This window comes from Schistocerca americana, chromosome 2, assembly GCF_021461395.2.
Source record: "Schistocerca americana isolate TAMUIC-IGC-003095 chromosome 2, iqSchAmer2.1, whole genome shotgun sequence".
NCBI lineage: Eukaryota > Metazoa > Arthropoda > Insecta > Orthoptera > Acrididae > Schistocerca > Schistocerca americana.
This window is the reverse complement of record NC_060120.1, coordinates 900,447,497-900,461,644: the sequence shown is the minus strand read 5'-3', so window position 1 is coordinate 900,461,644 and position 14,148 is coordinate 900,447,497. Positions and strand designations below refer to the sequence as shown.

Sequence of the window (14,148 nt, the reverse complement as noted above, 5' to 3'; positions counted from 1 at the left end):
TTTACAAGGGTTGAAGACTCATTACAAACAGTACAGCAGGATACACAGTTCAGTTCTCAATGTCAAGAAGAAAGGCTCTCTGAACTAAAGCACCAGCGAAGATGTCTGAGCAGTGACTAGGCAGTGTCTGCGTAGCGAAGTGACCTCAAGCGCGAGTGGGATGAGTAGTTGTTGCCAGCCATCGTGTATTGTGGTGGCAGAGAGCGCCCATAGTCCAGAGCCACTGCAGGCATGGCTCAGCAGGCACACACCATTGGGTCCAGCAGATCTTGTGTGACCGCTATCAGCGTCAGTTGGAAACCTGCAATTTCGTTGCCAACCGTGACGCCCATTGGGTAGTATTGATACTTGAGACCACAATACCAGCGATTATTTCACGCATCTGTGTACATAAACACTAAAGCTCTTTTCCAATTACAATATTTTTTCCATTTAGGTGAAACACACCTTTTTCGTCACGTTCTTATCTGATGCCACTTCCAACTTTTAAAACTTCCATTTGTTGCCTTGTACGCCTCTCACTCAAATTTGGTAGTTTGTTCCAGTTTTCCTTGGAACTGAGAATTTCTTAATTACCTATTTTTTTCATTGTGCACTGGAAACGCATGCTCTAGTACCTCTTACGTTGTTATTTATATTTTTATTTACGTTAACCACGTCACAATGTTTAAGAGTCTGAATGATTAAATCAAGCTGTGGCTTTGTGACGTAAGTTGTCTAGCCCTTTGCAGAATAATAAACGGTACAGTTTCGGGAGAAACTCTAGAGTGGTTTTTATGTGCAGCATCCGATACGGAAGCCTGGAGACGTACCCTGGAAGTGAACGTGCTGGGCCTATGCATCTGCACAAGAGAGGCGGTGCAGGACATGCTACGCAGAGGCGTCGACGATGGATTCATCGTTCATATTGGCAGGTGTGAATGGACTTTATATGTGTATCAATCTCAGATATGTGTATCGTAGTGTCATGTATGTTTTTTTCTAACAGTGCAAAGAAATGTAAGAATGCAGAGTTTCACAACAGTTACATTGAATAAAACCTCGGGCTTCCAGCCACGTCAAGTGGTTGCAATGCCAAATATCCTTGACCATAGTCATGTGAAATGACTGCTGAGGGCCGGCCGCAGTGGCCGAGCGGTTCTAGGCGCTTCAGTCCGGAACATCGCTGCCGCTACGGTCGCAGGTTCGAATCCTGCCTCGGGCATGAGTGTTTGTGAAGTTCTTAGGTTAGTTAGGTTTAAGTAGTTCTAAGTCTAGGGGACTGATGACCTCAGATGTTAAGTCCCACAGTGCTTAGAGCCATTTGCACCATTTTAGAGACGGCCGGTGTGACCGAGCGGTTCTAGGCGCTTCAGTCTGGAACCGTGCGACCGCTACGGTCGCAGGTTCGAATCCTGCCTCGGGCATGGATGTGTGTGATGTCCTTAGGTTAGTTAGGTTTAAGTAGTTCTAAGTTCTATTGGACTGATGACCTCAGATGTTAAGTCCCATAGTGCTCAGAGCCACTTTTTTAACCATTTTAGACTGCTGAGGCTGCTGGTACATTCTTATACACTCCATCCGCCGAATGTGATGTCACTGGTGCTCGCAGCATCGCCATATGTGTGCGCATATTGACTCCACATTCGATGCGCTCCCCTTCAACCTCGCCATCGCTGGATCCCACGCCGCACCGAGCTTTAGACGGCCTTCTCTACTCTGGTTGACAGTTGCCAAGACACAACTGACATTTACTAAGGAAAAATTCCCAATCGTTATGGAACAATCGACAACTGCTATGCAACACCGACCCATGATAGTAAAAGGAAAGGTAGAGGGGACGGGACGTCTTAACAGCAGCGAAGCCTAGTCACGAATTTTCTGTAGGCTTTCGGCAGTTTATGCAGTACGGTATTTGACGAGGGTTGTTGTGCAATCGATTAGTGCGACATTCCGTGTGGCATGACAACTTGTCTGCAATGCATTATTTGAGTGCTTACGACCATGGATGAGCAGCTGGACGTTTCGAAGCCGGTCACAGTGTCACTCCTGTGACCACAGAAATGGATGTTTCCAAATGTGTCATCCAGAGATTAAAAAAGGCTGCTGAAGGTGAAAATGCTATGCTAAACCATGCCGGTGGTCGTAGACGGGTCACCACACCACAAGAAGATCGATACGTAGCCCTAGAGCCGATAGGCAAATCGTTGCTGACCCTAAAACCACCACCGGCTCACGTGTCTCTGTCGAACTATTTCGCGGCGATTAAATTAGCTTGGAACCCTGTGAGAAGCCTGTGAAATGAATTCCACTTCAACCACGCCATCATCAAGTTGAAGACACAAAGGAATTACAGACATTGTCTGCGAGTGGGCATTGATTTAAAAGAAGTTAAAAATTTGTGCCTTGATTCATAGTGGCTGCTAGATCAAAATGATGTCTTCTTCCCACAACTCCGAAAGTAGAGACACCATATATATATATATATATATATATATATATATATATATATATATATACATATATATATATATATAGGGCTATTACAAATGATTGAAGCGATTTCATAAATTCACTGTAGCTCCATTCATTGACATATGGTCACGACACACTACAGATACGTAGAAAAACTCATAAAGTTTTGTTCGGCTGAAGCCGCACTTCAGGTTTCTGTCGCCAGAGCGCTCGAGAGCGCAGTGAGACAAAATGGCGACAGGAGCCGAGAAACCGTATGTCGTGCTTGAAATGCACTCACATCAGTCAGTCATAACAGTGCAACGACACTTCAGGACGAAGTTCAACAAAGATCCACCAACTGCTAACTCCATTCGGCGATGGTATGTGCAGTTTAAAGCTTCTGGATGCCTCTGTAAGTGAAATCAACGGGTCGGCCTGCAGTGAGCGAAGAAACGGTTGAACGCGTGCGGGCAAGTTACACGCGTAGCCCGCGGAAGTCGACGAATAAAGCAAGCAGGGAGCTAAACGTACCACAGCCGACGGTTTGGAAAATCTTGCGGAAAAGGCTAAAGCAGAAGCCTTACCGTTTACAATTGCTACAAGCCCTGACACCCGATGACAAAGTCAAACGCTTTGAATTTTCGGCGCGGTTGCAACAGCTCATGGAAGAGGATGCGTTCAGTGCGAAACTTGTTTTCAGTGATGAAGCAACATTTTTTTTAATGGTGAAGTGAACAGACACAATGTGCGAATCTGGGCGGTAGAGAATCCTCACGCATTCGTGCAGCAAATTCGCAATTCACCAAAAGTTAACATGTTTTGTGCAATCTCACGGTTTAAAGTTTACGGCCCCTTTTTCTTCTGCGAAAAAAAACATTACAGGACACGTGTATCTGGACATGCTGGAAAATTGGCTCATGCCACAACTGGAGACCGACAGCGCCGACTTCATCTTTCGACAGGATGGTGCTCCACAGCACTTCCATCATGATGTTCGGCATTTCTTAAACAGGAAATTGGAAAACCGATGGATCGGTCGTGGTGGAGATCATGATCAGCAATTCATGTCATGGCCTCCACGCTCTCCCGACTTAACCCCATGCGATTTCTTTCTGTGGGGTTATGTGAAAGATTCAGTGTTTAAACCTCCTCTACCAAGAAACGTGCCAGAACTGCGAGCTCGCATCAACGATGCTTTCGAACTCATTGATGGGGACATGCTGCGCCGAGTGTGGGAGGAACTTGATTATCGGCTTGATGTCTGCCGAATCACTAAAGGGGCACATATCGAACATTTGTGAATGCCTAAAAAAACTTTTTGAGTTTTTGTATGTGTGTCCAAAGCATTGTGAAAATATCTCAAATAATAAAGTTATTGTAGAGCTGTGAAATCGCTTCAATCATTTGTAATAACCCTGGTATAGGGAGGATGTTGATTGGGGTTAGCAACAGTGGTCCAGAGTCATGTTCTTCGACGAATCCTGCTTCTATTGAGAAGTGATTCTGGACGCCAGTTAGTGTTGAGAGAGAGCGGAACGTATGGCCTAGGCGTTATGGTGCAGGCAGGCATTATGCGCAATGGCCGAACATTACTGCATATCTTTGCGTGAGGTAGTGTTGCAGCACAGCGGATTGTAGGAAGATTAGTCTGGATCCTGTCCATCTGATGAGGGGTGCCGCAGATCCCCGCTCTCTTTTTGTGGGCGACTATGCCCACCCACACGGGATGGCTGAAGTGTCGGACACAGTGGAAAGTGAAGATATTGAACGTATTGAATGGCCTGCGTACTGCCCGGACCTAAAACGCGACGAGCATGTCTAGAATGCTCTTGGCAGACATGTCTATCCTCGAGCCGTGCTAGAACTGAAAACCGCGTTTAGAGAGGAGTGCGACAATATCCCACAAGGGCAGCTCAACGGTTTGGTAGCTAGCAAGAATAACAGATGCAAAATGTACATTAATGCCCGAGAAGGGCAAATTGCTTACTGAGAGTCCAATATCGACCTTTATGTGGGAGTCTGACCTGTGGTAAACGTGAACATTATTTTGTCCATTATGCTGCTTTCCCATGTGGTGAAATCTGTACACTTCTCGTTATAAATGTACCACTCCACCTCTAGTACGTATGTATTGTGTTTCATGCCGTCCATCTCCTGTCCAGCAATGTCTCTGTTCCATAGAAATTGTCAAGCAGTCTAATTGCGCTGTCAGTGATTTTTATTTCATTGGGTTCTTTAATTACGCAGTCCCTAGTTGTTTCTTGTGATACCCTCAAGGCATATTTTGTATTTGACCCCACGGACGTGAAAAACTTGATGTGCTCTCGGAACATCTCAGCAGCATTAACAGTAACGTCCCGCTCAGTATGGGAGTAGAAAAATGAGATGTAATGCCCTTCCTCGACTTCTCGTCCTCGCAAATGATATGGATGCTTTGGTCACGTCGTCTGCAGACAACCTACTCACACCAATTTGTACTTGCGTGCCATGACCCATCATCACCCAACTCAGAAGGGCATGCTGTTAGGAACATTGGTACTTCGTGCAAGAATGATATATGCCAATAACCTGCCCCATAAGATGAACCATCTACGCATGGTTTTCAGGAACAACGGCTACAACGATCACCAAACAAATCAGGTTATCTCATGCAGGAATCACAGTAAGACCACCGACAATGAGCAGGAAAATAAACTTATTTTTTCCCGTTGTGATGCTCCGTAACGGGTAAGATCGCCTGCTGAAGAAATCAGATCGATATTCAGGCCTTGTCAAACATCCGACAGTTACACAGACCAGTTAAGCGTGTGGAAGGTCTCAGAACACCTGGGGTCTACAAGATACCCTAATAGTGTCGCCATTCTTACGTCGACAAATGGTGCGCACTGCAGAACAACGCAGGAAGGAGCATCAGAGATTTTATAGTCAACGATACCCCGAAAAATCCTTTTTAGCTGAGTATGCTCTAGAAAACAGTTACCGACTAAAAGTTGACAAAATCTCTGTCGCGGCTCGCACTAACGCTTCTGGAAGTTTGTAGTTACAGAAGCCATTGAAACAGAGACAGCAAACTTCAGTTCAACGCGGCGTGGGATACAGCTATCACGAAGATGCATCGGGCGCATCGAACGCAAAGTTAACTATGCCCTACAAGGCGATACCATTGGCGCCAGTAATTTTGCAGCCGGCAGCTAGAGTACATGTACTATCAGCCCATAAGCAGTCATTTCACTGGACAATGGCCAAAGAGAGCTTGGTCGAAAGGTCGTGACTGGAAGCCAGAGATCGTTTCATTCAACCCAAAGAAATTACGTCTGATTGTGTGTCTGTGCTTCTAGTGTAGCGGGACATTGCCCACCAGATGACGGCACCTCTGCGATGTACTCTGCCAGCAAGCATGCTGTCAGGGTCCTGCTGGAAGGACTGCGGAAGGACCTCGTCGCCAAGAAGAGCAAAATTCGAGTTGGGGTAATTTTTCACGTAATCCATACTGTTCTATGGCAAGCACAAGCAAGATCCTTTATTGTGTTAACTTTAAAACCACCTCTCGGACACGTCAGTTCTTATAGCTTCATGTGAAACTTATAGGCAAAGCAATTTAAAAAAAGGAGAAAAATATTGACATTTGGCTACGAAGTCTTTCACGACGGAGTCCTTGGATGAAAAGTTCTCGGTAAACTTGTCGTATCAAATTCGGATAAAATCCCAAGCTTTCGACTTCCTCAGTGACTATATATGATTGTCGCGAAACTGCTGAGGCTCCCACTTTTCAACCTAAAGTACGGTATCTGATTGGCTGTATTACGTCATGGTTACATCAAGGAAATGGTGCTTGATGAGATGGTGCCATCTACGTCAACAGAATATGTTTGTGCTCTCTGTCTAGCTTCGCGTCGTCTTCCATTCTGCGGTGGAAAAACTAATGAGGTGGAGTCTTAAACATGCAAGGAATCAGACCGGTGTTTCAGCCACTCAGGAAAATTAAGGAAATGCTACGACCTGTTAAACTTAATTCCGGCCTGATTTATAAAATGCCTTTCTAGTGTGACAGTAATTACTTGGGGCAGTCGACATGGACCGTTGCCGATCGCTGGGTCGAACATCAGCGTCACCTGAAGTGCTTTTTTTTTCCTTTACTGAGTTTCGATTCCCCCCAAAGGGGGCGGGCTGGCAGCAGCTTAGCACGCCGCTCTTCATCTTACAGAACTTTTAAAACATAAGAAGAAAATGATAAACAATAAAAGCAGGCGATGATAACAGTGTCTTAACCTGTAAAATGGCGGAAAATTGTGGAAGTTAAAACAGAAAAGAAAGGGTTGGCGATGCTAATAAAGTACACAGGAAGCAGACAGGTAAAATAGGAGACAGACAATTAAAAAAAAAACACAGCGACAGTCTGGTTTCTGTTCGCAAGAGATATAAAAATCACAACCAGTGACAGTATGAATTCCGTTTGCAGCACTTCGCAAAAGACAGACAACACTTGACACTCACTTGAAACACTGCATTAAAAATTTGACACGTAGATGAAACACCACAGCCAAGGGCAGATGGGGGGGGGGACTAGGACAGATGAGGGGAAAAAAGGAGGGAGGGGAGAATAAACGAAGTTGGGGGGGGGGGGGGGAGAACCAACGGAGGGAGAGGACTCATAAGTGGGGGTAGGGTAGATGTGAGAGGAAGTGGGGAAAGGCAGAGGAGGGGAACGCAAAAGGACTCGGGGGGGGGGGGGGAGGAAGGGAGGCAGAGAGAGGGCAGATGGGGAGAAAACAGGATGGAAGGGGGGGAGCCTGGGAAAAGGACAGAGGAAGGGAGGGGGAGCTGAGGACCAGAGTTGATAGGAGTGATAAATGGAGGGAGAGAGGGCATCATCTGGGAGGGGGCCTGGAGTGCTGAGCACAACCTGTAAAAATAAATGCACGATTATGTTTGAACAAACTAGAAGCCGAGACCACGCCTCGAACTATTGGGACCCTGAGTTTAGAGAAGCAATGGAAATTAGACTATGTGATAAAACATCGATAGAGACACTGGCTATGCTCTTAGCAACGCGTGGGAGAGTGCACTTGAGAGAGAAAAAGCACAGCAGAAGACCTCGTAGTTTACTGTCCGATATGACTGATGGCGCTACAAGCGACACTGGATACAGAGCGCCACCTCAGGGCGCACTATTTCCGTGGTGGCATCGTGACGTAATCCAGCCAATAAGACGCCATCTTTTGCCCATAACAGTGGGATCCTCACCAGTTCCACGACGGTCAGATACTGACTACTCAATGAGAAGCCTGGTCTCCCCATCGAATGTGGCCTGCATTTAGTTCGCACTTAAAAACGCTCGCTAATGGATTACCCCTGCCCAGTTTGGGGAGCTGCAGCTAAGTCCCACATGGACAATATTCAGCGACAGCAAAACAAGGCACTTAGAAGTGTTTACCATGTGCCCTGGAACTACTTCTCCTACTATCTACAAGAGTCAGAGAAAGAGAAACTTGTGGTCACTAGATATCAAGAGTACACCAAGAAACTCTACGACAAGGCGCGAAGGGAGGAATGCTATGGTTGCACTTTTTTTTTTGCATGTGAAGTGCCACTGGGCTGTACCCCTCTACCTTTATAATGTGCTAGGAGATTTCGAGAGGATGAGGAACTGGGATTCTCTGAAGAAGTTTCTTATGCCATTTTCACTAGTAATTTTCATTCAACTATAAAGAATTTAATCGCAAATAAAGTTGTACAATAGTTCATTGTTTTGGTGTTGTAAATGTTGACTGCATCTTCATTAATTCATGATGGACTATAGTTTTTGTGTGATACAATTTACCAAATGGAATTCTTGACGTTCAGCGATATTTATTACTAATATATACTTGACACACTGAATTTAGCTATCTTTACTTTTGCTATTTATAAGCAAAATGTGATATCGATCTCAGTGATCAGTCAACAAAATAACTATCCAAGCAATAGATAAGAAGCTATAGTATATCATGCAAACCCTGTTTATGTTAAAGAGGCTGAAGAAGACATTAAAAACAAATGTACTGGTGGCGAGATACATGCACCTGTTTAACAACCGATACTCTAATCATGTAACTCAAGCAGTCACCGCAGAAAGCTATATTCTTGTCGAGTTGCATACGCCTAAGGAACTATCTAACGAACTATATACACACTATTTAAGAGGGAGTTATATAACTCTGAAGTCTGTTACATATTGTACATGGAAACAGCGTACTTATAAACGGTTAAATGGTGCATGTCAATCATTTTATGACTGTTATTACAACTTGGGTGTAATTTTATTGCATTATATTTAACTTATTAAGGTGTCCCTTCAGTTAGGTGACATTTCAGCATTTCTTTGTAAGAAGCTTAGGTTCTCTGTTTATCATTAAATAATCTACTACTGCAGACTTTCTCGTTGCACATTTCAGGTGATAACCGAAATGTCGAATGTTTTTTTAATTGTGTATGACGGCTGACAACTTACACGCGAGTTTTGCTGTGTGCGATCTGCCGCATTGATGAGAGATCTTCAGGTTCAAATGGCTCTGGCCGGCCGCGGTGGCCGAGCGGTTCTAGGCGTGTCAGTCCGGAACCGCGCGACTACTACGGTCGCAGGTTCGAATCCTGCCTTGGGCATGGATGTGTGTGATGTCCTTAGGTTAGTTAGGTTTAAGTAGTTCTAAGTTCTAGGGGACTGATGACCTAAGATGTTAAGTCCCATAGTGCTCAGAGCCATTTGAACCATTTGAAATGGCTCTGAGCACTATAGGACTTAACTGCTGAGGTCATCAATCCCCTAGAACTTAGAACTACTTAAACCTAACCAACCTAGGTACATTACACACATCCATGCCCGAGGCAGGATTCGAACCTGCGACCGTAGCGGTCACGCGGCTTCCCGACTGTAGCGCCTAGAACCGCTCGGCCATTTCGGCCGGCAGAGATCTTCAGGGATTTCGTTTACACTGTTCCTAAAGACTCGTGCTATAGCAGCTCACGAAAAACAAATGTTACATTCAAGTCGTTAAACGTAATGATAAAATGAAGAGTAAAAGATAAAATAGTGTCAACAGTAGGAATTAATTATCCAAAACGCGACCCCGGTAATATTAATTTGAGAAAAGAATCGTGTCTGGCAGCAGCACTTGTTCTGATAAAAGAAAATAAACTATCGTTAACCGGCCGCTGTGACCGAGCGGTTCTAGGCGCTTCAGTCCGGAACCGCGGTGCCGCTACGGTCGCAGGTTCGAATCCTGCATCGGGTGTGGATGTGTGTGATGTAATTAGGTTAGTTAGGTTTAAGTAGTACTAAGTCTAGGGGATGGATGACCTCAGATGTTAAGTCCCATAGTGCTTAGTGCCGAACTATAGTTTCACAGTCGCACGTTTCCACAGTCATGGAACGTGTGAAATAAAATCCAATTAGTTTATAGATTAGGTCAGAAATAAACTGAATTTCCTTATTGACTGTTCTCTTTTCCGTAAATAACAAAAACCGAATATTGCACTTTAAGATTTAATAATTTTAGTACGTGAAATTTCTATATGAAATGGTAGCAAATAGGAGATGAAGCTAACGTTCGTATATATCACCCTATACATTAATTTGCAGGAAATTTCGCCAGGGCTAGTCAACACTGAGATCATCACAAACTCTACAAGTTGGACGCCAGATATTTTTGAGGAGCTGCCGCATATGGAACCAGAAGATGTAGCAGATGCCCTCCTGTTCATGCTATCCCGACACCCACGTGTGCAGGTGAGTTGCATTTAAATTTGTAATGTGTCAAAGACGGACTTCATCTGACGAGGTAAGAGACAGGATGCTCTATAGATTGGAAAAACTATTCGATGCAGTCCCATTGCTTTCGACATTCCTATTATTTTTCTGTCAGAGAAAGTACAAATTTACCCGCCAGGGTAGCCGAGAGCACTAATGCGCTGCTTCCTGGACTCGGGTAGGCACACCAGCCCCGGATCGAATCCGCCCAACGGATTAACGACGAGGGCCGGTATGCCGGCCAGCCTGGATGTGGTTTTTAGGCGGTTTTCCACATCCCGCTAGGTGAATACCGGCTGGTCCCCATGTTCCACCTCAGTTACACTACTCGCGGACATTTGAAACACATTCGCACTATTTCACGGCTTACACTCAATGCAGACAGCTGGGGTACACTTATTCCGTCCTGGGGAGGGGGGGTTCGGGGTGGTGGCAGGAAGGGCATCCGCCCATCCTCTGCAACTAACACTGCCAAATCAAAAGTAATAAGGCCGACCCTGCATTGCAGCGGGAATAAGACCTCAAGAAAGAAAGAAAGAAACTACGAGTTCCTTTTGCGTTATAATAAAGAAGTATATTAGTAAATTTATTGTACATTTAATTGATTTTGCATCCAATTATTAAAACCGAAACAATTCTTGTATCAGATATCAAGAAGAAGGACGGAATTCGCAACTTTCCTTGAGTCTCATCTCTGTAGCCCAAGCTCAAACACTCGATCTGAAAATAAGCGAGAATGACATCCTTGGACGACAATAGCAGCATATTGTCACTTTATCATGACTGATCAGAAGACATAGTTTGTAGTAAAAAGAATTTCAGTGGAAAATAATGGATTCGATAAACAACAGTAGCAATGAATGACGTAAAGAACAGCAAAACTTTCACGTTTGTTATGTCAGTATGGTAGGTGTAGGGAAAAGTTCGCAGGGTTTCTCACACTGTTTTGGTGGTGCCTGTCACATGATTTACGGTCACGCAGAGGCTACACAGTCATTACCTCTCCTATCATAATTGTAAGCGTGTGCAGCTCAAGAGCGAAACGTAATCTATAATTTCGACTAAACGATTTCTTGGACACACAATGAAACAAAAATTACAATTTCTGTGACTCTGAAAATACGAATTACTAGGTTAGAGGAAATTGTAGTTAATTTTATGGAACAGATTCAACAAAATATGAAAGAAAATCAATGGCAGAAGAATAGCCCAGAGGAAAGTACCAAGTGACAGAAAAAACGTAGGTGACTCCCGATATAATAACAATCCCGCAAAATTACAGACCAGTATCCTTAATTATTGTTTCCTGCCTAATTGTTAAGCTTATTTTAAATTCTATCCGCAAATCTAGACCCACGTTGCCTTTTGCTCACACGTAGGACAATAGGTAGATTCCATATTCCCAGATTTTCCAAAATTGTTCTACACAGTGCAACACTGCAGACTGTTAACAAATGGCCGAGCACAGGAAATAAGTTCCCTGATACGTGTGTGTCTCGAAGACTTCTTAAGTAATAAAACAAGTACGTTGCCCTGGAAGGCGAGTGTTCATGGGTGACAAGGTTATTGTCTGGAATACTCCAGAGAAATGTGACAGAATCGCTCTTGTTCTGTAAGCACATAAACGATTTGACGGGTAGGGTGGGCAGCAATCTGCGACTATTTGCTGATGATGCTGTAGTGTATGGGAAACTGCCATCTTTGAGACTGCAGGATGATACATGACGATTTGGATAGAATTTATATGTGGTGTGTTGAATGGCAGCTTGTCTAAATGTGGGAAAACGAAATTAATTCAGATGAGTGGGAAAAACAACCTTGTAAGGCGCGAAACAGTATCAGAGGTGCACTACTTGACTCAACCACTATGATTGAATATCTCGAAGATCTCGGCGTAACGCTGCAAAGCGACATGATATAGAATTAGCTCGTAAGGTTGGTTGCAAGGGGTAAAGGAAGGAAGGTTAAGATTTTAAAGTCCCGTCGGCAACAAGGTCATTAGAGACGAAGCGCACACTTGGACTGTTTCAAGGATGGGGAGGGAAAGGTACCTTCTCGACATTTCTATGGAGCGATTTAGGTAAACTAGGGAAAACCTAAATCTGGAAGACCAGCCTGGGATCCGAACAGTCGTCTTCCTGAACGCGAGTCCATTGTGCTGACGACTGCGCAACCTCGCTCGATGGGATAGTAGGGTAGGTGAGCATCGAGTTATTGGGAAAATTCCAGAAAAGTGTAGCTCATCTATAAAGGAGACTACGTACAGAACACTTGGTGACGCGATCTTGATTGCCGCTTAAGTGTTCGGGATTCCCACCAGGTGGGATTAAAGGAAGACATCGAAGCCATTCGGAGGCGTGCTGCTACAGTAGATTTGTTACCGGTAAGTTCGATCAACACGAGTATTACGGAAATCCTTCGTAAACTCAGACGGATACCCAGGAGGGATAAAGAGGTCATTCTCGCGAAACAGTACTGAGAAAATTTAGAGAACAGTCATGTGCGTAAGGACAAAGAAGGCAAGGTAAGAAAAATCACGGGAAGCACAGAAGCATAAAGACAGTCGCTTTTCCCTCGCTCCACTTGCGAGTGGAACAGGAAAGTCAATGACGGGCGTTAGTACAAAGTACCCTTCGCCATACACCGTACGGTGGCTTGCAGAGTATGTATGTAGATGTAGATAACGAAAATACTTACATTAAAGTAATTTTTCGATTCATTTTAAGAGAATAAACCAAGTACTCGGCGACTATACGGTAACGGAGATTAATGGTTAATGTTTTTGTATTGTAAATTACTATCACGTGGATGCAAATGGCACGAGCAGTGTAGTCTCTTGTTAAGCAGCTGGCGTGAGAACGCAAATGACCGTTAAGGAATCGATACTGAGTAAAATTACTTACTTTAAAATGATTGAGTTCTCTATTCAGAGTGGCTACTTAAGGATAATGTATTTATGGCAAAGATTCAGTACACGCCCAGAGTTCAGGCAAACAATTGGAGGTTCAAAGAATTCGGAACGTATTTTGTTTAAAAGCAAAGTAGACACTGACAAATCTCATATGTTACAAAAATGTATTATTGCCGCGCGGAGAGGCCGCGAGGTTTGAGGGGCCATGTCACGGATTGCGCGGCCCCTCCAGACAGAGGTTCGAGTCCTCCCTCGGACATGGGTGTGTGTGTTGTTCTTAGCATAAGTTAGTTTAAGTAGTGTTTAAGTCTAGGGACCGATGACCTCTGCAGTTTGGTCCCTTAGGAATTCACGCACACAAAACTGTATTATTATGTTTTCAGGTGTATGATATCGTGATGTACCCAACGGGTTCTGAATAGCGGCCACTTTTGCTGCAGTGGTTGACTTCCAGTACTGAAATGACAACCTGGATCACACCTTGCTCGGGACTTCTATGTTTTTCTGTACGAAAATGGTGCTTGTTTGATTAATTATACAGTATAAAGTGTTCCAGGAATGTAAAGCTTTGTATTAAATGAGCAATAAATAATCCAATTAAACTCAAAAACATCGAAATAAGTTATGTGAAAAACGACATAACATGCACAGTTTTTAATTTTACAACGACCGGCTTCATCTGTGATCTACAGCCACGTTCTCGGTCACGTACACGTACTGTATGAAATCGCACACAATTTATCTGCAGATGGTTGTAAATCGCAGACAGAACAGATCCTTGTACAAATAAAAATTTAAAAAAGACCGTAGTGTGTTTTTATGTGTTTGTTTCCATGCCATTTCCATCTTCACATCTCTGTCAGTATATTTCATATATTGAAACACGTAATATAAATGTCTTCAAGGTTAAAAAGAATGGAGCTCCTAAATGGGCAAACGTGTTGTTTTGTCCATCCTCATGCGCCCGAGAACAGTGGCTCACTGCCCTGTTCACAGGTGAGAGCGTCTTTCTTGC

The 14,148-nt window shown here is 44.1% G+C and overlaps 1 protein-coding gene across 1 annotated transcript in view; it reads left to right on the top strand.

Annotated features, from left to right (window-relative positions):
• The window catches only part of LOC124595884 (farnesol dehydrogenase-like), a 47,817-nt gene extending 34,019 nt beyond the window's left edge, over positions 1 to 13,798 (top strand). Inside the window, exons 3-6 of the mRNA XM_047134791.1 lie at positions 785 to 914; positions 5,775 to 5,904; positions 10,055 to 10,201; positions 13,517 to 13,798. Of these exons, the coding sequence (XP_046990747.1) occupies positions 785 to 914; positions 5,775 to 5,904; positions 10,055 to 10,201; positions 13,517 to 13,555 (446 nt within the window). The 3' untranslated portion in view covers positions 13,556 to 13,798. The remainder of the gene's footprint in view (positions 1 to 784; positions 915 to 5,774; positions 5,905 to 10,054; positions 10,202 to 13,516) is intronic.
• The last annotated feature ends 350 nt before the right edge of the window (positions 13,799 to 14,148 follow it).